The sequence below is a fragment of the Cololabis saira genome, chromosome 15 (genome assembly GCF_033807715.1).
Source record: "Cololabis saira isolate AMF1-May2022 chromosome 15, fColSai1.1, whole genome shotgun sequence".
Taxonomy (NCBI): Eukaryota; Metazoa; Chordata; class Actinopteri; order Beloniformes; family Belonidae; genus Cololabis; species Cololabis saira.
This window is the reverse complement of record NC_084601.1, coordinates 19,277,093-19,304,368: the sequence shown is the minus strand read 5'-3', so window position 1 is coordinate 19,304,368 and position 27,276 is coordinate 19,277,093. Positions and strand designations below refer to the sequence as shown.

General features: G+C 41.4%; 1 protein-coding gene across 1 annotated transcript in view; it reads left to right on the top strand.

The window, feature by feature from the left end:
- Positions 1-6,148: 6,148 nt before the first annotated feature.
- Positions 6,149-27,276, top strand: part of trim71 (tripartite motif containing 71, E3 ubiquitin protein ligase) — a 35,068-nt gene continuing 13,940 nt past the window's right edge. Inside the window, exons 1-2 of the mRNA XM_061741045.1 lie at positions 6,149-7,510; positions 23,663-23,830. Of these exons, the coding sequence (XP_061597029.1) occupies positions 6,764-7,510; positions 23,663-23,830 (915 nt within the window). The 5' untranslated portion in view covers positions 6,149-6,763. The remainder of the gene's footprint in view (positions 7,511-23,662; positions 23,831-27,276) is intronic.

Below are 27,276 nucleotides of genomic sequence, written 5' to 3'. Positions count from 1 at the left end.
AGTTAATATTGTCTTGGTCACGTATGACGGTCCTCCTCCTCCTCCTGCTGCAGGTCTCAAAGCTGTGAGAGCGACTACCTGGCAACCGGGAGCCGCCTCCTCTCTGCAGCGTCCATCCCTCAGCCCAAACTCGTCATCCACTACACCGCGGTGAACTCTTCCCAGGAACAAATGTACAGGCTGGACATTTCCTCTGCGCGGCGCTGGCTCCGCCACAACCACCTCTGGGCTAACGAGGTGCTGGCACACTGACGCAGGGACTTCTCCGTTTTCTCCCGACACTCTTGGGGAATTCCTCAGCATTCGTTGATCAGTGAACTGAAGAACGAGCAGGAAATCAAGGAAATTCAAGGGACATTTCTGTTGGCTACATTCAAGCACTGATGGTCATTTTTCAGCTATTTCAATAAGACACAATAGTTTATCCAAGGACAATGCCAGAACGTAACACTTTTTTTCTGTTCTCATCTGTTTTCTTATTAGTATTATGCTTCCTGGGTTCTTATATTGTTACTCAGTGTGTTGTTTCTACATGAGCAACGGCCTTTGGGAACAGAATCCGGATCATTTTGCTGTAACAGTTTTGTGTTGGGTGCAGACGGCATTTCTGTGCAAATAGATTCATCTTTCTAATCCTGTTTTGTCTTTGTCTGTATTACACTGTTATTATAATTGTCGAAATATGTTGCTTGTTCAAAAGCTGGGACTTTTCTTTGTATAAATGTTTATTAAATAAAAAAAAAAGTAATTTCTTTGTTCCTCAGGGTCTTTGATAAAATTTTAAATAAATCTTTGAAGGAAACTCAAATGTTTGTGCTCATTATACGGACATTAGTGCAAGTTGATATGGTACCTGATTTTTATGTATTTATTTTGCAATTATTTTAGCTTCATTCATTTTACAACTTAAACTTAAAATGAACATTTATCATGTAATGAGAAAAAAAATGACCAATGAACTAAACAGGAGCACAAGTTTTAATATGCCACATAACAAATATATACATACAAGGTACTGCTTAACTCATTTCTATGTCTTTTATAAGTTACTCTTAAAATCTACATATTAAAAGCAGCCAAAGAGTAAAACAATAAACTGACCTTTTTACATTTAAATTATTATATATATACTTTTTTACTTGCAGTGAAATATGACATTACAGTTTGTCTAGCTTTGCTTTCAAACTTTTTTTTGATTGAAACAAAAATCCCTCCCCATTGCAGTTAGATATTATCGATTTACAGTTTGGATAGTTTTTGATTGAATGTGAAGTTCTTTTTTATTTTCTATGGATAAGGAAACACAAAAGTCCTCCATACTGATGAGTGAATGTTTGTTGAACACAAAGCTCAGCCAGCAGGAGGCAGTAATGAGCTGTTAAAATGGCTTTTATTGGAGATAAATGGTAAATGAAAGATGAGATAATATTTCTGGATAAAGTGCCTGAATAGCAACCATTGTTCTGTGTAGGACCTTTGGATTTTTTTCCCCCCTCATGTTAAAAAACAGGAAAAGCACACAGCGGCTGTAGTTCATTCACCAATTTGTCTGATTCCTCATTTTCTTCCTGTAGTAGTGTTGTAATCTCTTATCAGCTCCCAAACTCCATATATCTATCTAAAGATATATCTTAATTTCCCCCTCTGGCTGAAATTTAGTTCCTGTAACAGTTCTGTCGAGCCATATTTAGGGGATAAAGACAACCTGCAGTTTCACACTTAAACAAGCCCTCATCTGTGAATGCAGTCATGAGATCTGAAGGGATGCCGCTACATCCCAGCGCTCTGAAGAGGCCATTCAGGCAGATTATGTGCCAGTGGGAAACCATGCGCCTGTGCATGCGTCATCCAGGGACACAGATAGTGGTAACACACAGCTGTTTTGTGCAGTTTAATCTCCCACCGAGTGGTGCTGGCTGGATCACTTTCTCCTCTCAGGTCTGATCTTGTGTCTGTCATGTGAAATAAGGAATTCTTATTCCGTCGTGCTGCAGCCATGCCCACGGGCTCATTGACCAGTGGAGCGCCTGAAATAGATTTATGAATGGCTTCAGTAAAACTTGTAACCTGTTTTTAATCAATCAATCAATCAAACTTGATTTATAAAGCACTTTTCATACATTATATGTAGCACAAAGTGCTTTACATGTGTAAAACCATTTTTAAACCATCCTCTTATTCAGCCCTGCTTAGACCAACAGTATCACTGCTGTTCTTTCCTTTTAATCCCACCAGAAACAGAATAACATCTGAGATTTATGTCAAATTAAGGGAGTTAAATGTCTTGTGTGATTACGCATGAAAAATATTTCACTGTTATGTCAACAAAACAGCATAAAGGGGTCCCACGTACTTCTTTATGCTTCAAGAAGAAATAATGTGAACCTCATGATCATGAAGTTTCTTAAAGATTTATATATAAACTCATGCATCATTTATGCTGCTCCTTGCTGGTCACATATAACCTGAGAAAAAAAAACAAAAACAAACTTGATATCACAAATCTTACCGGATATTCATTTGTCTGTTTGGATTTGGAGAAGAACAATAGATCAGATTTAGTATTTTTAATGGATTGTTTCCCTCATCAAATAGAGGAAATAAATAATATGTTTTTCTTATTTCAATTATTACCTTGATAAGTCTGAATATGCATACGAGTCTGCAGTTAAAGAGCCATGCATACTTTGAAAAGGTTTTGCATCTGGCTGATCGATGGGAAATGTGGCTCAACGAGAGAGCCATTGGGGGAAATAATGTTATAAATTATAAAATTAATTCAAGACAAAAACAAAATCAATATGGAGCGTGGTAAAAGATGCTGCTTGTTCCCAGTCAGGTATATTTAAAACTTGAAGGGAAATGTTGCAGTAAAGAAACCGGCAGACCAAGGAGATTGAGGCACCGGGACAGAAAGCAAACCGATGTGTCTTGAAGACGGAAAACACAGAAGAAAAGTGGTTTGGCTGGAGGATCCGGCTGTTCCAGCTGCTGACCTGCAGGAAGCCTCGAACAGAATAAAACTTTAGATTTACTAAAAAATATTATTTAACACAACTGGATGAAGTCATTAAGATACTTTTTGGAGCAGTTAACTTCACTTAGCCTTTATCAAGTAAAATATTAATTAACAGTTACTTAATATGGTTGTGTGGAACAACTTGACGTGACACTTTTAAGTTTTTACTTAAAAATCTTTTTTCACCAGTTAGCCTTCAACCGTGGACAAAGGTGGCTGTTGCGTGGCGTTCCGCAGGGCTCCATCCTCAGACCAGCCCAGATCGGGTCACAGCGGCATGTTAGTACAGTTCAAATTACAGACCATGTTATCTTTGATATGAGAACGATTATGCACTGATGGGTCTTAAATCACAAAAGGGTAGTTCATGAAGAACTGAGCTAAGTAGTTAAAGTGATAACAGTTAGCTGCTAATACCAAAGACTTTGAGAAACAGAAAAAAAAGGAAACACTTTTTGTACCAAGATGCAAAATGTGTTTATTACTGGTTATTTTTTATATATTTTCCTTGATTTCCTCGATTGTTTGTCAGAATGGGTTTCATGTTGTTTTGTTTATTGAGGAAATGGGTAAGTTATCAGATGTTTTGTGGAAATAATGTAGCATGAATATGACCTTAATGAACAGTATGCTTACCCCACCCTTATTTTGTAAGGGTAAAAACAACTACAATGGACAAAAAGGTACAATAACATTATAGGACAAAGTAAAATGTATATTCCATGTCATTACTCATCTATGTAATAATGTCTTTATATCGTATTGTTTCTCTTTTATATCTATATATAAGAGCATCACTAATGAAAGGTTAGATTAAAGTGTGTTTGAAAGAAGCAACCTGTCGACATATGAACTCAAGTGTCAAAATGAGTCACAGCTCCATTTCCAAACAGCATGCAAACATGTAAAGAGGCTTGATGGATCTGTACCTCAAGGACCACAACTTTTCAACGAATTACAACTTTAATCGTGCCAACACAAGCTGCGTCTGTAATACTATAATACAGCGGAGAATGTACTGTATGTTTCTAATTCCTGCATCTTACTTGGTCCTTTAGATGCATGATCCTATTTAACAATAATTTATTAACATTTGGATAGATGATATAATCGTTTAAGCTGCTTTTTCAAATAGACGGTCAAATAGACGGTCACACATCACTCCCATACTTAAATATCTCCACTGGCTCCCGGTTTCATTTAGAACACAGTTTAAAATCCTCCCCCTCACAAACAGAGCACTGCATGGTCAGGCCCCCCCTTATATAAGTGACCTACTGGAACTGTATTCACCAGCTCGCCTGCTCAGATCAAATATGCAGAACTTACTGGCTACCCCTCGCACTCGCCTTAAGACTCGTGGTGACCAAGCTTTCAAGGTTATGGCCACTAAATTTGGGAATGCTCTGCCTGCAACTTTTAGATCTATTTAGTCTGTGAGCTCTTTAAAAGCCAACTAAAACCTACCTTTTTAAACAGGCTTTTATCTGAACTGCATTGTTTAATTTTTTTTTTTCTTTTCTATCTTGTATTCTATGTATTTTATTGCTCTAAACTGTTTTCATTCTGTAAAGCACTTTGTGCACCTTCCATCTTTTCTCCCTTCCTTACTTCCTTTCCTACTTCCTTCCATCCTCCTTTCCTTCTTTTCCCCTCCCTTCCATCTTTTCTCCCTTCCTTATTCCCTTTCCTACTTCTTTCCTTCTTTTCTCCTTCCTTCCTTCTTTCCTTCTTTTCTCCCTTCCTTCCATCTTTTCTCCCTTCCTTACTCCCTTTCCTACTTCCTTCCTTCTTTCCTTCTTTTCTCCTTCCTTCCTTCTTTTCTCCCTTCCTTCCATCTTTTTTCCCTTCCTTACTCCCTTTCCTACTTCCTTCCTTCTTTTCTCCTTCCTTCCTTCTTTTCTCCCTCCCTTCCATCTTTTCTCCCTTCCTTACTCACTTTCCTACTTCCTTCCGTCCTTCTTTCCTTCTTTTCTCCCTCCCTTCCATCTTTTCTCCCTTCATTACTCCCTTTCCTACTTCCTTCCTTCCATCTTTTCTCCCTCCCTTCCATCTTTTCTCCCTTCCTTACTCCCTTTCCTACTTCCTTCCTTCCTTCTTTCCTTCTTTTCTCCCTCCCTTCCATCTTTTCTCCTTTCCTTACTCCCTTTCCTACTTCCTTCCTTCTTTCCTTCCTTTCTCCCTTCCTTCCATCTTTTCTCCCTTCCTTACTCCCTTTACTTCCTTCCTTCTTTCCTTCTTTTCTCCTTTCTTCCTTCCTTCCTTCTTTCCTTCATTCCTTCTTTTCTCCCTTCACCCTCCCTTCACCCGAAGACAGCACAATCAGGGGTGCAGATCCGATGTCAGGATTGGGGGGGACACCAACGTGATTTTAATTTTTAATGTTTTGCCAATATGCAACTCATACCATGCCATAAATTGGTAAAGGCTCTCCAGAAAATACTGCACAGGGAATCACTTATTGTGCTTACCTTTCTTGTTTATTTGTCCTAAACAGCCAACAGTGTGTGTCACTGCTTACTTAACTGTTATATTCGTAAATCATAATTTTAAGGGTTTTGGGCATGTAGTGTCTACTCATCTCAAATTATTCTCACCATCTTCCTTTTATCCTATGGGACTACTTTATGCACGACCAATTGATATATGGATGAAATATGGAGCCCTAAACAAGTACAAGTACGGGCAGGTACGAATGTAAACAGAACGTTGACAAAAAGTAATTGTCGAGCCCGTCAAAAATTCTAAAAATATTAATTCAGACTAAAAAAAAAAAATAATGGAGCAGCAATACTTTCATTCTGTACACCTCAAAACGCACCGTGGATGTATTATTTTTTTTTATTTAGGGTATTTTTATTGGGGCAATGGGGGGGGCATTTCATGTTTTTCAGAAATTGGGGGGGACATGTCCCCCCCGTCCCCCCCGGGATCTGCACCCATGAGCACAAGGGACACAAATCCACCTCCATACATGTGCGCATCATCCTCGCCCCTGAGCTGCCCCTCAGCGGCGCGCCCCCGCGAGCGCGCCGCCCCCCTCCCTCCCTCCCTCCCAGGCCGAGCGGGGGCGCGCATGCGCGCTCGGCGGAAGTGTCTCCATTAGTTTCCTCCGCGTGACGAGGCTGGCGGGGCTGGCTGAGCTGCAGCTCCACCAGGGCAGGTTTATTCCCACAAACGTCCTCCACCGACCAGCGCCAGGAGCCGCGGTTCCCCCTCTGTTGCTGTTATTCCTGAACTGAAGTGCAGCAGGTCTGGACCAGGATAGGGGACCGTGATGAGTGCAGCCCCAGCAGCAGCGCCGCAGACCCGTCCTGTCTGGTGCTTCTCTCCCCGGGACGCCTCGCTGACCCGCGGCTCCGTGTGAGGTCGCAGCTTGGATGAATAATTCACCGGTGCTGTTTCCTCCCCCTGCAGTGAAAGGGAGCGGGATATTTATAAAGATGTGTCTCCAGAGCAGGACTGAGCCGTGAAGTCATGCTGCCAGGTCGGCGCGGCTTCCAACGGCTTCCAACGGACACCGACTCTCCTCAGCCCGGAACATGACTGCCCCCTAACCGCCTTACACAACCGTTTACTATCAGTGTGACTACTTCTGATTATCTCTTATTTCTGCATCTGAATCAACAAGAACTGTGTCAGAAAGGCCTAATCAAACTGGTACCTCATGAATCTACCTCAAATGCCACATTGTTATTATTATTCTCCACATGCACACATGTCTGTGTGTGTTGTGAACTGAGCATGGCTTCGTTTCCAGACTCGGACCTGCAGACGTGTCCCCTGTGCAAGGAGCTGTGCGGCTCCTCCGCCCCCATCTCCTCCAGCTCGTCCACCTCCTCCACCTCCTCGCACACCTCGTCCTCCTCCTCCAGCCACGGCTGCAACCGGCTGCATGTGCTGCCCTGCCTGCACGCCTTCTGCCGGCAGTGCCTGGAGGGCCAGCGCAGCCCCGGGGAGCCCCTCCAGCTGCGCTGCCCCACCTGCGACCACAAGGTGTGCATCTCCGAGGCCGGGGTGGACTCCCTGCCCTCCTCCAACTTCCTCTTCAACAACCTGCTGGACGTGGTGGTGAGCTCGGAGGAGCAGATCCAGAACAAGAACGGCCTCCATCATCACCGTGGAGGGTTGGGCTCCTCCGGGTTCCACCCGCCCCACGGGGGCCTGCTGCCGCCGCACCCCATGGGGGAGCCCGGGTGCAGCTCCTGCGACGAGGAGAACCCGGCCACGTCCCACTGCCTGGACTGCCAGGAGTACCTGTGTGATAACTGCGTAAGGGCGCACCTGAGGGTGCGGCTGACCAAGGACCACTTCATCGAGCGGCTGGCCGAGAGCCTGCACCTGGGGGGCACCCGGGGCAACAGCAACGGCAACGGCACGGGGGGCCAGCCCGTGGTGGCCGTGTCCATCGCACAGTCCCTGCAGAACAACTTCGCCCTGCTGTCGCTGTTCCAGGACCGCATGAGCTTCTGCCAGCAGCACGACGGAGAGGTGAGTGGAGCTGAGATCACCTGGCCGTCAACACATGCTCTTCTTTTCAGCAAGGGTTCAAGGGATTGCAATGTAAACGAGCTGCATTAGTGTAAACAAAACAGGCTGCATTGGTGTAAACAAAACAAACCGCGGTTGAATTGGTTTGATATTGGATATTGGATATTCGACATTCAAAGACATCCATTTAACTTGTGATACATACCACCGATTTTGGTCATATTGCTTGTGATTAGGGGTGGGTATTGGGAAGGACCTTACGATACGATACGCATCACGATACTTGAGCCACGATACGATACACATTGCGATATCCCGATTATGCGATATCCCGATTATTATATTCTACATAGTTCACCGAAAAATGTAAAAATGCATTACACATTTTAAAATCCAAGTTGTATATGTACATCAGATGATAGTGATTGATCTTAAAATCCGAGTTGCACGTTCATCAGATTATAGTGACAATTCATGGGACAAACTGAGTCAAAACAATGTTTTATTATAACTATACAAGCTAAAGTTACAACTTATTTGTATATGTTTTTCATATTATTTACATCATATGAAATGAACATTAAATTTAGTATGAGGTTGCTTTAATTATGTGGCAAATGATAATAAACACAAGAAAGATGGGTACTAAAACCAAGGACAGGCACAGTGATCAGTCAGTATAGATATAAATCCATAAATAAATAAACCTCTGTCCATTATTTTTCATTTTTTAAGGACAGGCAATTGTGTTATATAAAAAATAAATTATAAAATGAAATAAAACCTGAGCTCAGTGCAGGGCCCTCCCAGGGTTGGTAGAGAGTGGCAATGCCCAGGACTGTCACTTAGGTAGGAGCACTGGGTGATATAATGGGAAAAAAATCGTGGATAAAAAATATTTAAATTTTTTTTTTTAAAAAATCGATATTCAAATTTTTAATATCGATATTGAATCAGCTGAAAAAGTATCGCGATATATTGCCATATCGATATTTTTGCCCACCCCTACTTGTGATGCGTTCATGGTCATCTAGACTATATATCACAAGAGAGTAATTATTATAAAATCATATTATGGGCTGATTCAATGAGGTTTAATGTATATATAGTCTGGATAACCATGAACACATCACAAGTGGTTTGAAAACAATCAGTGTTATGTATCACAAGTTTTATGGGTGTTGAATTCATTAAACCACATTAAATCAGCCCATATATATTATTTTTTAATAATTACTGTCTTGTGATATATAGTCTAGATGACCATGAACACATCACAAGTGGTTTGACCAAAATCAATGGTATGTATCACAAGTTTTATGGGTGTTGAATTCGAATATCCAATATCCAATATCAAACCAATTCAACCGCAGTACAAAACAAGCTGCATTGGTGTAAACAAAACAAGCTGCATTGGTGTAAACCAGGGGTGTCCAAAGTGGATCCTCGAGGGCCGGTGTTCGGCCAATTTCTGCTACCTGCCGAGAAATGCTACTTTGTGATTCTGCGCATGCGCACAGACGATTTTCAAAGTTTGATTGCCACGCTAAATTGATAATATGGGATGTTGAGTATTTGATCCTTCAAAACACACTACCCATGACATGAATTGCATTACACATTGTGAACATTATACGATAAAGAGAAGAAAAAAAAACAATTATATCGCTTTATTTGCTATTCATTCAGTCATTGGCCTTTATTTAGCCAGACAGGTCATTAAGAACATTCTTATTTACAATAACGGCCTGGCAAGAGACAAGGACCACTTGGGGGAAAGGAGGTGGGCTAGGGAGTAAAACACAGTAAAATTGTAGCTCTACAAAGGTAAAAAACCATTAGGGAGCATTTTTTGGCAAAGCAGCAAAAAATGGCAGAACACCGGTGTCCTGCATGTTTTAGTTGTTTCCCTGCATCAACACACCTGATTCTAATTAACGGTTGTCACCACCTTGTCATCAAAGTCTGGATAGTTCTGTTCAAGCTCCTTGTATCCACCCCTGGTGTAAACGAAACAAGCTGCATTAGTGTAAACAAAACAAGCTGCATCAGTGACTGCGTTTCCATGCAGTCAATAACCCTTTTAAAACCTGAATATTAGCAATAACCCGAATTTGCACGGCCATGTAAACACCAATAACCCCTTTGAATAACCGGAATTTGCTCATATTCGGGTTTTTAAAAACCCGAATATTACCCCTGGGTTACTCCTTTTAAAACCCGAATATTTGGTCATGTAAACGGCAAACGGAATATCCCCATCAAACGGAACATGAATTTGTTTTCTGCGCATGCTCTGTTCACAAGGAATCCTGGTCTTTTGAGTCCAGGAAGTTCTTCTAAACATGGAGAAATACAAGACCATGCCACACTTTTGGAGTGAGGAGGACACTAATCACTTCATAAATGTAATGAAGGATATGAACATTTCTGCATTTGTAGACGGTAGAAAGTACGGGGATAGCGAGATTTACAAGAAGGTGAGCGAAAAGTTGCGCGAAGCAGCATTTGTTTTGAATTTGGATACAGGAAGAAGAAGAGGAAATGACGGTAATTGCGTCATCACGTTCTCCGCGCGTCGCTGGTTTGATCCAGATATCCCAAATGATTAATTACCATGTATACAGGGATAACCCTGTTTGCTCACACATGGTAACGGAATATTCTGAATGTTTCAGTAACCGGAATATTAGTAATAACCCGAATTTTGACTGCATGTAAACGTAGTCGTTGTAAAGAAGCTGGATTGGTGTAAACTAAACAAGCTGCACTGGTGTAAACAAGCTGTGTTGGTGTAAACATGCTGCATTAGTGTAAACAAGCTGCATTAGTGTTGGGCCACATCTCCAGATGCCTCTATAGTCTAATAGCATTATGGGAGTGTGTCGTATAGAACCTACTGTGGACCATATGGTGCAAGTTCAAAGGGAGCCGAGTGGCTCTTCACCCAGTTCCCCGGAGAGGAACAGGCACGTGTGTAGAGCTGGATTTTCACACACACATACACACACACACAGGCCTTATGTGTATGCACACACTTATAGACTCATGCAGTCTGGTTAATCTGTACCACACCATCCATCCAGGGCAGAGAGAGGCCCCCGCAGTAGCTGCACACATTTTTCTGTGACTGCTGGAAGTATGACCCATGGACATACTGTGAACACCAATCTTTTTCTGATGATGGGGAAGATTGATTGTTGGAAGTGGGAATTCAGAAATAGTGTTGTTCTTTTTATACTTCGTTCATTGGTGCACCTTGTGCTTTGAGTTAAGGAAAGTAAAAAACCCTGTCAAACAGGAAACCAGCCGTTTCTTGGTTTAGCCGTATGGTCGGGAAGAATAACAGACTGTATTAGTAGGAGGTTTTGGTTTGTAATTTCTTGTGACACTTCTGGTTTCCGTTGAGCTCGGAGAACTTTTCCCTAGTACTGGAGAGTACACCATTATGCTTCAAGGTTTTTGTTTATTAGGTTCAGTATATTACAAAGTTCGTCCAAATGTGGTCTGAAAATGTTGAGTTCAAAGAATGCAGCATATGTGCCTTCTAATAAATGTACTTAATTACTTGCAAAAATACAAAAAGGTGTTAACTTTTTAACATAACTAATAACAGACTGCGGTTCCTAATAACTTTCTTTCTTTAGTTGCAACAGCATGCATGTGCCTTGCAGCCTGCAGTTAAATGCCGGACACCCAGAGGGATGCTGTTCACTGTTAACGCAACCTCACAAAACATATTGGTGCAGCCCACCATGACTCCCAACCTGTATTTGCCATATGTGCAAGTTGGGGAAGTTGCGAATGGTTGGCTTCATTAAAAAAAATAACCTACATTATGACCTAGTAAGCATCTGTTTCTGAATATTAGCAATTTTTTTCTGAACCTGCATTTTTGCGTAAGAACACATTTTGTGTGTCATAATGTTTAATTAATGTGTGCTGCTAAAACACAAAAATGTCCTTCAGCTTAAGTGGTTAGGGTCTCTGCAGGCAAAAGAGGCCATTTTAACTTTCTACGTGTACAAAGATTATATAAAAAGCACAGTTGGTACAGGCGTCTCCTTCCAGTCTGTAAATGTGGACTATCAATGGTACACAAACTGTTGTCAATAGTGGGGCAAAAGAGGGACGCTTATGGCCGCTTCTTCCGGATCTGATCAGTCAGGGTGTATCTGACGCTGGTTTGGACACTTGTATCTCTTTGTAGTCTGAACGTGAAAGTGTTGGGCTGGATTCAAGGGTGGCCTCATAAGCTAATGTCATGGGTTTAGGACATTTCTTCTTCATATTTGTGGAGAATCTCTCAATCTTATAGATATCCTGATTTGTATTGTACATATCCCTTGCTGAATTAAGTCTGGGAAGTTTTGGAAAATAAAAGATTTGGGGTTGATTTTCTTCATCTTGCTTATTCCAGCTCTAGTTTTTCTTTGTTTTGTTTTTTTTTACTGCAAGTTGGATCTTATTTCCAGTTGCCACCTTTTGGTGACTTAAAAAGAACAATGTATTTAGTGTTTGCAAGCAAAAATGACTTGTATGGTTATTTGTGTAGAGCAGTACGGTCAGATTCTTTTACTGGTGGACTCATTTCTGTATACAATTAACGCCACGAGTGAACACACGCTAGGCACTGGACCGTCCTCTTCAGGATTGTTAGGATGCATGCTAATGCAAAGTTTGAATAGAGCTTTGGACGCCAAGTGGTGGAACTGAAAATGATGCAGACTGGTTGTCGGTTTGTAGTGTTGGACTTTCACCACTGAAAGTCATCTTTTGTTAATCATGGTTATAGTTAAATATATAAATATATATTATATAAAAAATTACCTATTTGAAAATGTCATTTTACCATTTGTAAATTTAAAGGGTCAATAAATGAATAAAAACCAAAAAAATGGGTGTCCACCCTCTATTCAATGCCAGTAAACGGGTAGGTTCAGTTTTCCAGTAAGGGCCTCATTTCCCACTTAGTCATTCACTGCTCTGCAGCCTTGGGGGAGGGAATGCCACAGGAGAAGTCTAAACTTTTTACTTGCCAGCACTGACGAGGGACAGATTTTGTCCATCATCCAGCTCTGTTGCTTTGCAAATTTCCCTATTTCCATTGCTGATAAGCAGCACATATTTATTTAAAACCCCTCCAATCACAGTTTGCTTGGGCGGGGGGGTCTAGCTTTTGGTTTTCCAGGTGTGTTGCCCTCTGCAAGGATATTTTAACCTGTCAATTAATTTATCTCAAATATTAGATTTTTTTTCCCCCAGCTATTTTCTTACACGTTCCACTAACCTATTGCTATTGCTAGCCTTATAATGGACACTATTTTAATGTTTTTTTGCTTTGACAAATTGCCTCAGAGTTAATTGGGTGCTCATTTGGCTTAAAACTAGATTTATCAGTTTGTCTGATGGCAAAGAACATTTTACGAGCCGTCGGACTCGTGTAATTTCAGTGGCAGTGGCTGGTTGGCTTCCGTCATCTCTGCAGTCACTCACTGACTCACACTAAAGTTTTAAGTTGAGACTCCACACAAATAGTTAAAACTGTGTGTCTGTCAGGTATTGCCAGTTAAATCTTTCAAATGCATTCGTTTTCATATGTGCTCACCGAAATTATATTTTATTTAAAGTACTAAGCTCATTTTAGATAAACATTAAGATGGGTGTGTTATTTTGTTTTTGCAGAAACATATTTTATTTAGGCTGTTTTAAACTGTATTTCCTGTCTATTTTGCTTAGATTACACATATTCAGTAAAGGATCAATTACAACGCTCCTGAGTTACCCGTTAAAGAGATCTAACTGTCCCACAAAGTTGCAGACAAAGGTCCTGATCTGAAGAGCTGTGGAACGAGATCTAACGCGGGCGTAAGTAATAGTATTAACGATGACTGCATTCCAATTACGTGCTCTACTTTCAAGGTCCTGCTATTGTGCATTTTTATTCAGTATATCGTATAATATGTTATTATCTCGACCCATGTTTCTCCACTTCGACAAGGGCTCCAGCTATAAATGAAGTAAATTACATTTTATCGTTAATGTTCTACCTGTTGCCATTTCTGCATTGCTTCTTATATTGGTGACTCATTTCTTATATTTGGCATGAAGCTTTAAATAAGCTCTTTAAGATGGGCATGTATTCTAGAGCTTCAAGATGTGCACAAGAAAACAACAAATAGACGCAATATAAACATCTATCACATTTCTTTAGCATTAATGCTTTAAATTGGTGGCCCTTGGAAATGACCCCTGACATCTCACAGGGGTTTTAACGATTGCTGACTTAGAAATTCTCTCATGTGGCATGAACATCAGGTTTATTTGATTTGCTTGTTTTCCCCGGTGCTGTGCACACACATCTGTAACTTTGGACTCAGGTTTTGGCTAATTCAAGTGAGGGTCATTCAGGCATCGTGAAATAAACCGGTGGTATAAACCTCCCGATCCTCACTTGATAAAGACAAAGAGCTGCTGGAGAAAAAGCGTTTCGGGTGGAAGATAAGATGCCTTGAGCTGTTGAGTTGGTTTCACAGTGATAAGAGAAAAGCACCAAAGTTGCTACCCTGGTATGCCTAGGTAGCATAAATGTTTCCTTTTTTTCTTTTGTTTGTTTTGTGGACTGCAAATAGGCAGTGTCCCTCGCTATGCGTGAAGTTGAAATGGAAAATTGGATTACATCAAAGGAGCGCTCTCCACTTGCTGTGATGTCACGCTCCTACATTCAAGGATATAATAGGCCCCATCTGAGAGACAGCTAATGATATGTTAATCCTACAAAATGTCATTCTGCTCTTTAGATTGAATTGTTCTCGTAGTGGTCACGTGTGGCTGTATACGTGCAAAGCAACACACACTCAGATGGTGTGTATAGCAGGGGCGGGGCTTGCTGGAGCAGTCTGGGAGCAGGCCGAGCGGTTGCTTGGTGATGGGTGTCAGAAATGTGTTGAGCTTTAAAGGGTGAGCTGAAGTTGAACTAATCAGTTTGATAGCCTACTAATGCTTTTATATTTTCTGAAGGGATAAGCTTGAGTAGTGCAAGAAAGTAAGATGTTTGCTGTTGGGAGGTCTAGGAATATTGTTGCATTCAACATTTCTACACATTTGCCTTTATTTGTGCGCTTTACTGCTCCATTATCCAGTTCTCGCGTGGAAAGCTGGCTTTTGAAGCACTTGCTTGCTTGGTTTTGTGATTTCTTGTTTTACTCCCCCTTTCTGGAGGTCACCAGTGGAGAATGTTTGTAAGGAAACTTAATCCAACACTGATGCTGATACAAGTCCAGAGGAATTCCTGTAACTTGAGTTTATACCTCCTGGGTTCTCTTTTTCCCTTTTTCACTCTTTTTTTCCCACCAACACACACACACACACACACACTTGGTGTCGAGTCCTGCCTTTCTCATCAGTGCTCTCTGCCTGCTCTGTGTCAGAGACGAGAGACATTATAGATACAGAAAATCTGCTCAACATGATTTAACAGCTGTTGCAGTTAAGGGGTTAGTGATTACATTTCATCACTCCTGGAAGTATCTGTGTGAGCAGCATTTTCTTTTCCAAGAGCATCTCCCATCTGTAGGTAGTTATCCCCTGAAGAGGATTTCTCTCTCTCTCTTTCTGTGTGTGTGTGTGTGTGTGTGTGTTTCAACAAAGGCAGCAGAGTTCGATTATATGACGTTGGACTTCCAGGGTTTTAATGTGCAACATGTGCCCAGTAATTAGAGAGCATTTCTTGTTTCCTGTGTATTGCAGGGTAAAGGAAAGAGTGTGTGTGTGTGTGTGTCCTTGCTTTGATGTCTATTTGAGGACTTTTTGGCAATATAAATTTTATGGATAGAAAGGAAGGCATTTGTCACATTCTCCTTGACAACAGGATTTAAAACCCATTCAAACGCTGGGACCCTTGTGCTGCTTCCTACTCGGTGGTTGGACCCAAATGGGGTTTTAATAGGCTATTATTTGACCCCACTCAACAGAATTGTGCTATTAACACATTTAGCCTTAATGCCCGTGGCCTTATATGAGGCAAACTGCACAGCTTCCAGTAACTATTTGTGTACCCCTAAACCTTTCATGTGTGCACACATTAAGTTTTGGTAAGACTTTGTGAGGTTGACCGCTGGTGTGACAAACCAATATAGATTATGTTACTTTAATCATTTTCAGACAGGTTTTTATAGTCGTAATGCGGCAAAATTGAACATTTATGGGGGATTTTAAACACCACAGAAAAAACGTGTCCCTACAATCTCAGCCTTTCGGCCAATCACCAGGTTATTGCACAAATATACATTACGTGTGTGTGTGTGTGTTTTAGAGCACATGCTTGTGCAAATAAAAACGATAAGCTAACAATTTAAAAAGAAATGTTTTATTATTATTTTAAAACACAGTTAAGTCCTGAAGCTCATCCAACTAATTTAACTGCTTTAAAAAATCTGATATGTTTAAGTTTCATAATATGAAACTTAGTTTTATATTGTGGTGGTACGAAACTTTCCTCAGCTTTTAATTTTTTTTCCCCCCCATGTTTAACATATTGCATTGATTAGTGTTGTATTCTACAAATATTAAGGTAAATGATGTCCACGTCGACGGTTAAAAACCACACTCCAAATATGTCCAATTTTTAAACTAGCCGATGCCTCAATTTGCTGTATTTCCATTGCTGTTATGCCGCAAAACGTAAACAATGGTTGAAAATAACTCTTGCACCTTTTAAAAATATGCAAAACCTGTGGTTGCCCTTTCTACACATTGCTCAAGAGAACTTGTTTCTTTAGAAAAGTTATCATGGCTGAGTGGTGGGTCATGTGACTTGGAGATGCAACAAAGGTGTTCCTATTACAGTTTTGTTAACCCCCCCTTTATCTTTTTTTTTTTTAATTCAAATTGCCCTCTCTTCTCTTGCAAGCACATATCACAGTTAGATTGCTGTGCAACCATGGTGTTATCTTGGATATAATGAGCTTTTTAAACAGAAGTAGAAGCTTTATGTCATGCGAGTGACGTATGGAGGTGGAAAGGAAAAGTTGCTGGACTGAGGAACAGTATACACGTGGGTTATTTTAATGTGCTATCTAAATGCACAGAAACTAAGAATAGCTTGTGTCGCCACGCTCATTTAAATATTTGTTACATCGCAGCTGCTCCACATTTCAGTCACAGAGCTTCTCCAATTGATTGATTCCTCTGTTTTTTTCCCCTCCTCCTTTCCTCCGCCACCTCCTCCCAGCAGATGTCTTTCATTTTCTTCCCTTATCTACCCCCATCTCTCCCAGTTGCACGCTGGCCTGGTAAGGAGGCCAGCTGACTGGTTTGTTTTCCTTCTCTGCCGCGCCGTCCAATCAGAGCATCGGCTTACAGCCACCGCCCCCCATACCAGACCTGGCTGAGTTTCAAAACATGGCAGGAGTGTCCGTGCGCATGCTTTGTCTGTGGCAACAAGCCAAAAGGGTTTTCTAAGAGAGGGCGGGGCTCTGGCAACGAACGAGAGAGGAAAAAAAAAAAGTGATGAACAAAGAGGGAAGGGAAATCGTACTCAAACAAGATATGGAGAAGAATTTGGAAAATGCGAAAGTAATTTGTATGAAAGCAGCTTTGACTGCTGCTTTTACCAAAATTGCTGGGAATACGGGGATCAGACATTCTCCAGATTACCCAGTCTGGACATACCAGACTGTCTTAAGGCTGGTGCTGTCTGCTTAGCCTTTCATTAGTGGAGTCATTTCGCTAATCTTTCCCTGCCTTGCTAGTGCCACTCTCGCAGACGCTAAATCGATCATTTCCTCACTGACAGATAATTCATAGAGGTGTTGATTGGATTAACAATCCCTACTAGCAAAGTCATTTTTGTTGAGCAGGAAATACACTCTTGCAGCTGCAGGAGCTTTTTCCTTCCCACTCTACCATAATAAGAATTATAGTTTCTACATAGGGGCTAGTGTGTGGGGGTACGCTGCACTCAAGCCTCCTGACATGTACGTCTACATGAAGTGTTCGACGATGGGCTGGTTTAACTTGTGTATTCATCACCATATGCTCCACAGTTTTACCTGATCACCAACATCCAGGCAAAATTTGTGCTCCATGCTCCATCTTTTCTATCTTTTGTTTTTATAAGGCATTTAAATCTCTCTGACCTCCTCTCTCTTCAAATGAAAAAAGGTGGTTCAATTTTTTTTTTATGAAAAAATGCATAGGAAAACGGTGAATCCAATCTTTTATGCCAGCTGTATGATATCGTTTGTGTCATTGCTAAGTTTCACTTCGAGTCCATTCAGAAATCAACTCTGATCCAAGAGGCATTTCAAAACTATGAATTTTATCCTGAATTGGCATAAAATTGGATGCCAGAATTTTTCATCTAAACTTTTTGTATATGACACTCGGATCCAGTGAGTGTCATCTGAACGAGTAGTTGTTTAAAGGTATTGTGACATCATTTTTAACATGCTTTTAACACTATTAAAAGTCTTGGCCAACATCCCTCAAATGTGTCTAAAAGAGTGTAACAAGAAAAACTTCACTCTAGTTCTCTTTTCCTGGCTTTTTATTACAGTGTTTTTTTGCGCCGTGAAAAATGCTTCCTTTCCCCCCTTTCCTGTCAATCATTGCTCCGCTCCTCCTCCCAACCTCCTCCTCCTCCAGCCATACGCTCACAGCGGCGTCGGAGAGCGACAAGCGAAGCATGCACGGAAAAGCAGGAGGGCGAACCACAGCAAACAATCATAAAGGCATGTAAATAAAGTGTCCCCTTATCTTAAGTCCAGTCAGTGGCCGCGGGTCTTCTTAGCAGTTTTCCTCCGCTGATGAGAACAGAAGAGGCTGTAAACAGCTCCGTGTTAAGCCTGATTTATGGTTCCGCGTTAAATCGACGCAGAGCATACGCCGTAGGGTTCAGCGTACGGTGCGCGTCGCCGCGTAACCCTTCGCCGTAGGTTCTGCGTCGGTGTAACGCGGAACCATAAATCCGCCTTTATGGTGCGCTGGAGAGGAGAGGAGGCAGGGAGCTGGGTGGAGGGGGCGGTGATTTAGCGGATCGTTACGTAACGATCCGCCACCAAACCAGGTGCGCCGTTTTTGCATAGTTATGCGGAAAATCCCAGAAAGCACACAATACACTGAATGTTAAAAGTTAGTTGTTTTTTGGGTGTAATTGATGTCAAGACACCCAACAAAACACAAAAAATCAAGAAAAATGTGTTTTTCATGTCACAATCCCTTTAAGGGCTATAAAAAAGATAAATGATCTAGAGGTGTAATTTTTTGTTACGTTCTCATGACAGGGTTTGTTCATGTTTCAATGAAAAACACTTCATAAATCCAACTCTAAATGTCAGACATGCTGGAAGCTGATTAGCGTCTAGGACCTCCCTTTTGTGTACTTCTGTACTCTGAGCTTCACGTCTGTCGATGGGCAGAAAAAGAGCTCACAAGCTTGAGATGCTGATGTTCAGTCTTCAAGGTGGTAGTAGACAAATACGTGACGTCAGAAAACAAAAGCATTTAGAGTGCAGATTATGCAACAGTATCTCAGTGATTTTCGTCAATCCTTTTATCAGACTTTACGGAGCTTTCTCGGTTTTCCTGCACCACGACGTGATGTTGCATGGTCCTCGTTGCTCTCTCTGCTCTTAGCTGTGCATGCAGAAGGTTGCATGGTGTGACTGTAATGGTTAGAGTCGTGGCCTCTCCCCCAGCTCTTAGTACCTCTGATGGGACAAAGAGGGGGAGATGAAGAGGAACCCACGATCCTGCTGTGTGAACACAAAGCCAGGCAGCAGCTCACAAGCATTGTGAATAAAATATCAAGATTACAGTGTTTCACTGTTGTATAAGTATAATTGAAACAATTTTCCTAATTTTATTTATAAAGAAGAGTGGCTAACATTTACTCGTGTAGGCATGGCTACAGCTGAGTCATTTTTAAGAAAATAGTTATGTGTTTAATGTATCAAAGGGGAGAAAATAGCTTTGGTTTTAATATTGATTATGTGGTTGAGTAAAAGTCAAAAGGCGGCAAGCAATAAATAACAAACATGGGTGTGCTAATGAAAGACAATAAGCCACTTGCCACAAGCTAGCCCATTCCTGTAATGGAGCTTGAAGGTGATGCTCCGTTGATTCTCCAAGCTAAAATACACTTCAAGGTTGTTACGTGTAGCTATTTAATGCAAACTCTTTTCTATATTTTAATTGTTTGGGTTAAGTGTAATGTATAAATTTTGTTGAAGTCGTCAGTTCTGCCTTGAGGCCTAATGTCTGCTACCTTCCCTGTGGTATTTAAAGCTTTGCATCACACCAGACCTATTTTGCATGTTTTGTTGTTTTTTTGGGGGGGGGGTGAGTAATTTTCCACCTACTTGTTGCGAGTGTCCTGGGAGTCGCTGCATTTTTGAGGGTATCTTGCATATGGTCTTAAGCTGTGAAATGTCTGCTCTGTTTTAGTGGCACATTGTAACCGAGCAGCTTTATTCCTTTTCCTTTTACCCTAAAAAATGTGTTATGTCTAGCAATTCTCAAGCTTGGATAATTGATAACAGATTTTTATTCAACTGGTGATGCAATAAAATGCTTCAGATGCATGAGAACGGGGACAGATGATGAATGCAGAGGGAGGGAAAAGGACACTTCCATGAAGGCCTATAGGAAGAGCCTGTATCCAGTGGAAGTCAATAATATTGACCCGTGTTCCAAGATGCCTGTGTATTATGTAATCTACAACCTCGTGTGTATGACGGAGTGTGTTTCACCTCAAAGACTGATCCGCTGTTGATGACGTGTAAGCCGCAGATAGCCTTGCAGTTATCTTCAACCATGTGTCGACAGATCTGGTTCGGTGAAAATGGGCTTTTATTGTTTTTCATGTGGTCGTGTTTCTACGCACAAAGACCTTAAAGTGATATTAGCTTGTGGTGTTGCCTTATACAATCTTATGGGTAAAATGTATTTATTTTAGTCTACTATTTTGCTTATTTTTCATTGAGGCTTATTTTGGATTTGAAGTGACACAGCAACCTGAAGTAAACACCAAATAAATGAAGCTTCTACATGTGATTCATCATTTTCTAAATGGAAAACCTGTAATTATTCTTGTAATTGTCTTCTAGGGAGAAATTATTTGTAGAATAAATCGATCAGCAAGTAATCATGACCTGCTCACCTAAATTTCATGATGTGACTGCTGTGGGTGTCGGACCTAGAGTATCGAGTCAGCCCTTCATCTCCTCTGAATTTATCCTGGCCTCTTGCCACATCAGTCTACATGTCCTTCAGTCTTGTATCCATCCTCCTCCTCCGACACCTTCTTCCTCCGCTTCCACCAATCTACATTCCTCCCTTTTGTGTGTCTCATCTCCCTCTGGAATTTGAGGGATGTCAGCGGGGGAGGGACGGGACAGGAAGGCAGAGAAGAAGAGGGCATTGAGTGACAGGGTGGTGCAGAGGCTGTAGTTGAGGCAGCACAGTAGAGACGGTAAGAAAAGGATCCAAAGAGGAGGTTAAGCCGAAGGCAGAAAGGAGGAGGAAGTCAAACAAAAGGGGGGAGGTGTGTGTGCGTCTGTGTGTGTGTGTGTGAGTAACTCATTAGATTAGTCTCTCCCCAAGGGAACCGCCAATATTGATGGATTGATTGCAGGCCCTTCTCATTCCACTCAGTCCTCCTGCTATTGGAAGCCATTGATTTGGTGTCTCCGCGGGATATGATGCACGGTGCATATTTAATTAACCTCCCATTACAACCAGTCAGCATTCAGACCTGGCATTAAGACCAGGGCTAAGTTTTTAGCAACTTAAGTGAAATATTTGCATTTCTACCATCTCTATAATTGCACAAAACCCAAATATCACAAAAAAACATAGAATTTTCCCCCATCTCCCTTATATGACTTGATGATCCAGTTTTTTAGTCTCTTGCAGCAATGGATGTGATGTAGTCAGTCAATATAAACTCATCAAAATCTAGTTACCAGCTGTCTTTGGCCTCATTTATATAATGTAGTTGTGCTGTAACTCATCTTGTTAAAACATAACTTTGTTACATAAGGGCTTTACCGTTTGAACAAAAATCATTTGTATGATCATCCGCTGCCTTAACAAACAGTGGTAGTGGCAGTCGCAACAATTTGTAAGCAAAGATGTTTCCGTTCATCTCCTTCGAAATCAAGAATGTCGTCTTTATTTTGAAGAGAAATTCACAAGATGAGATTCTAAGAGTCAGGGTAATTTTTTTTTTTTTTTTTAAACGAACAAGAAAAAAAAACGGTGTTCACTGGAAATGCTGGCTCCAGCACCAGTACCTTCCTGCAATTTCAGAATTGTTGCCTTTGTTCAGGGAAAAGGTGTGATGGAAATCCACCCAGTGACACTCTTTCATCTTTCCTGGTGGATTAATGGTTTGTTTTGGTTAGCTTACATAAGTCTGGACGTACCCTGGGACAATCAGATTGATCTTGTATTACTGCCCTAAAGTTCCCATTTTCTTTCTCTTGCTCTGTTTTGGATGAGAAAGGAGAAATGAATTGTTGGGCCTCTGTGGTAGCACATGCATATGGATGAGCTGTTTATCATTCATGCTCTTCTCTTTAATTAGCTTTGTGTTTGTAGAGATAAGGAAAAGCAGAGTGTGACACTTCATTTACAGGTTTAGTTTATCATGCAGCCAGTCTCTTTAATTGATATGCAAATACCTTAGCTTTTAAAAAAGGTGACTCCCTGCACCCTGGATGAGAATCAGTAGCTGCTTTTACATCGGCGAATATGCTGAGTTTAACACGCAGATATAGCGTGTCGTGTGCCCCTTTTAAACTGACCGACATGGGGTGGTTTGTTGAGCTGCCCAGCAAATAACTGTTCTCCGAGGATAGTCTTAACTGCGGGTCAGGTCTGATGTAAACAGAACTAACGCGGGGTGACGGGTCATTGGAGGGGTTTGTTGATCACGTAACCTGACTACAACCCACCTGGGTAGTTTTTTTCTTTATTTTTTTATTTTTTTCTTTATTATCTTATGAAATGAGGAAACGGATGATGAGACTAACAACAGCAGCAGGACGTCACAGGTAGGATCTATATTTGCAAGATGAGTTACCGGGGAGACGAGGAGATCTGCGAGTTAATCAGCCTCGGAGCCGAGTACACCATAAACCGGCTTCTTTTGAACAAGTGGTCACAAAAATCACAAACTGGGGCTTTGCAAGAAGCAAAACCTAGCGCAAAAAACGCTCATTCCCATGTTCATCCATCCTCGTTTTGCAAATGACACTAGTCTGACGGCCCACATTACCCTGCTGATGTGGGGACAAACCTACACGCCCACACAGGTTATGTTGTGTTACGAGGATAGCGATTCCTGACTCGCCTTCCCACCCCTCAACTCGCCTTCAGGCGTGTTCATCATCCAGCAATATTAGCAGGATCCCAACTAAAAATGCCTAGAGATTCAAAGTTTGATATCAGTTTGAGATGTTGCTGCAGGCTAAAACAGCAGTTATTATCACTGTGTACATACTGCATGCCCTTGGTCACTCTTAAGTTTTTTTGCCTCCTTTTTAAAAGAACAGAAATATATTTTGTCAGTCAGTAGGTTTACATGCACTAACAGAAAATCGAATTGTTGCCTCAATCCGACCGATATTGAAGTTTTAAAAAACATGTATACATCTTAGTTGGGCTGTAGTCGAACCGAACTGAAGCTCAGAATAACACGCTAACAGAAGAAGAGGAGGGAGACTTTGCTGCATCTTACCTGCAACATGATCAGGCCTAGTATGTACGTAATTTACAGAGCTGCTGCATCATTAGGAGCCATTATTTTGCTTGTTGTTATCCTCCTCCACGCTTGTTTACTAATCGTACCAGAAGAACGCCAGTGCAAAAGTGTGTGTGGCGCCACCTAACATTGTGGAGTCGAACACACCTCAATCTATAATCGATTGTCTTCTCATGCATGTATACTTGGATTTCTCTGAAACTCCAGTTTATTCCTTAGCTAGACTTTTGCCAATAGCTTGATTTAGATGTGCATGTAACCGCACTGAATGTGGGAGTAAAGCAGTGACTTGATATGAATCTGAGACATTTGTGTTCATCAATGTCCCTTTTTGATTTTTGTCACTTTTTGAATGTTGTCCACCTTTTGTGTGTCTTACTCAGGTGTTTCTGTTCTTCTGTGAAACCTGCTCGGTGCCCATCTGCAGGGAGTGCAGCGTGGGCCGTCACATGGGCCACACCTTCGTTTACCTGCAGGATGCTGTGCAGGACTGCAGGGCCATCACCATCCAGCTGCTGGCAGACGCTCAGCAGGGACGACAGGCTGTGCAGGTGAGACCAGAACCCACACAGTAACATTCACAGGAGATAAAATCAATAATTAACTTTCTTTTAAAAAAAAATTCTTGACTTTTAAAAAAACAAAGATAAATGGGATAAATTCAGTTGAGCGAGGCCATATACTCTTCAGAATAATTTAGTTTCACTGCATTGGATTCAAATAGGTCTCATTGATTCCCAGATTCCCCTCCTGCATGGAGAAAGACCGTGCTAATGAAGATTAAAGCATGCAAATCCACCTTCATGTATCTGCCAGAGAGCCTAAGTAGAGACCGAGGGCAGCAGCTGTCTCTGTCACAGACTGACCAGCTATTAGAGCCACTCAGCTCAAATATGTCTGAGACTGACCAGTCCTGGACTGCCAGGAGCCTGGGGTTAGAGGTGTCCAGCTGGCCCTTAAAACAGGGCCGGGTCACATGGGCCGGGTTCTGGAGGGGGCAGGGCTCGGGGTCAAAGGGGAGGAGGAGTGGTGCAGGGCATGGGGGAGGGGAGGCCAAGTATTTAAAGCATTTCGGAGAAAGGAAAATGCCTCTTTTTAAAGAGGTGGAAGACGCTGCCCTTCCCTTTTTTCCTCAGTCACTCGCACCCCCACGTCTCACTGACGCACACATTCACACCGCTGCTCTGCATTTACATAAACATAGTCCAGTCTGCACTTTCTCGGACCCCGTTTTCATTTAGGTTGATCAGAAATTCATGCTCAAGTAAGAAAATGATTAATGAATTCATTACGAGTTTGATACGTGCCCCAACACTTGATTAAAAAACGATAATTAAAACCATTATTAATTAATGAAGAAACGATTTACTGAACTTTATAAATGTTGTAGACTTTTATCAAGTAAATATACAAGCAGGATCCAGTTATTCAAATAATTGCTTTTCTTTTTTTATTTTTGTAAGACTTATTGTTATTGGGGCCAGCCCCGTCACATTAATGATCATTATTGTACGAAATGTGCCATTTACACACACAAAAAACAGGTATATTGAAAGAAAAAGAAATGTTCTATTATTTTATCACTTTCTTTCAAAAGTTTCCAAGTTTATGCTAGTGTGGTTAGATGACCTCAAAGAGTCACCTTAAAGCTGTTGACCTGAGCATCATAATAATAATAATACTTTTTATTTGTAGAGCACTTGTCATGAAATAATCTCAAAGTGCTAACATAGACAAAGGGAATAAAATCAAGACACATAAAAGACCAGAAGTAAAAAAGCATAAAAATAATAAAAACATCTATAAAAGACCAGGGAAAGCCTTACTGAACAAAAAAGTTCATCATGCACGGCGTAGCTGCAAATCAGATAACCACTTGAATATAGGATTATTATTGTTATGAAATTATGGCAATAACAGAGCACACCTTCTTGTGGGAGCTTAATTTAGAGAAGAAGCTGCTGGCAACAGAAATCCCAGTTACTCAAATAAAACCTAAAGTTAATGGACAATGTAATGATCATTAGTAACAGTGAGGATATACTTTAATTCAATGCATGAACTCAGGCTTCATATCACATTAAATTAACAGAGATGAAAAGAAAGGGAACAGTAATGAGTTACATTTGTTAAAGTTGTGTCATAAACTAAAAATTATGATTTGAACATCATTTTATTTCCAAATTAACAAGATTCTTAATGTTTCACTTGGTTTTTGTGTAACCATTACGTTTTAAGATGCTCCTTATCACCATTTTCTGCAAAGAAGGAAAGAGTCAACAAAATAAAACTAAACTTTAAAAAAAGGGGGATGTAAAATGAGACGTTTTAGATGTCTGAAGTCAGTCAACAGGGATAGGTCACACTCGTTAGTGTTATCTAATTTGCCTGGAAGGTGGGGCAGGGCTGTGACCTTGGTAAATACTCACCCAAAACATGAAACACTAGCTCTTCCACTGAGGTCATATGACATTCTTGCATGTACTATCTCCCTCGCGGAGCATGTGCCTCTCCTACTCATTGCCTGGCTTGACCTTTGTCTGACTGGGTCATACTTCGTATCTTAATGGCTCAATTCTTCTTTTACTTTGGCATGTTTTTTGGTATTTTTTTCCCAGATGTTGCAAGATACCGCAACAGAGAGATTCCCCAGACTATCCCATGTGTAGTGAAACAGGTTTGACAGTAAATATCAGGACATGTCCAGAATCCTGGCTTGTATTTTATTAAATGCGCGTTCTCCAGTCATGATTTTCGCCACTTGCCTGCCATCTGGCCGTAGTTTGGGTCGTTTGGCCCATGTTTGTCCACTTTCGTCCAGGTCACTCCAGGAGTAAATGCTGACTGCAGATAAGATGTAAACGCACACATACGCACGTACACATGGCACACACACCCATCTCCCTTGAGGTAGGAAATTTCCGCCCACTATACACCTATTATCTCCCCTGACCTCTGACCCCGGACTTGTGACCCTCAGGGTTGGTCAGAGCTCTGCGCTCCTATGTTTTGATTCGTTACTTTGGCTCTCTTTGTGCTCCAATCTGTGCTCCTCTGGGAATATGGAGAGCCCTGCGGAAGATGATGGAGACACGGAGACTGGGGAGCAGAAACAGATGATGGGGAGAGGACAGAAAATGATGTGTGAAGTGTGTTTATAAAAAAGAAAGAAGGAAAAATAGAGAGACATGCAAAAAAATAAAGATTGGATGGTGAATGTTGAAATAATTGACAGAAATTGACTTGACTATCAGGCAAGAAAGAAATGTGCTTAAAGAAATTCATTAGGGAAGGATGTGGCTTTTAAATTTCACGCCGGCTCCTTCTCACTTAATTGATAAGTCCCCTCCCCCGATTGCTCCATGGTTACCTCCCTGCTGCTCCCTCTCCGGAGGCCTGATTTAGTTGTTCCTTTAGCCGGCCATCTCAAATGACCTGGCCATAGAGAAAGGAGCCCTGCTGCCGGGCTTTGTTCTTTCACGGGTGCAGTGGGTGTGGGCCGTATGTGTCTTAAGACAGGGATTGCAGATCACGACCTGTGGAGGTTTAGCCGACCTTTGATCTTTGCTGCAGATATTACAAAGGAAGCCTTTTCCCACCTCCCGTCCGTGCCTGTGAGGTCCAGTTCACCCTGTGACCTCCCAGAAAACGCCAGAAGAAAAGCCTGATAAAACTCTGGGGGGGAGGGAGACAAAGGGGCAAAAATGCTCATTTAGCCTAAATTGTATGTTGTAAATGCTAAGACCTTTAGGGCCTTTTTGGTGCTTTAGGTGGCAATAAAAAATCTGTCCCTTCATGTCTTTGTGCACATTCAGTGTAGCCTGGTTCATTTAATTAATACTATCCTGAAGTATTTTTGCACGCAAGACCAAAATACGATACATTGCAAATCTGTTTAGTGTCTTAGTTTCACTACTACTTGTTTACACGGTTGCCACTGTCAAAGCAATGTGCTAAAATGTGTTATATTAAATAATTCATAAACAAGCAGAGATAT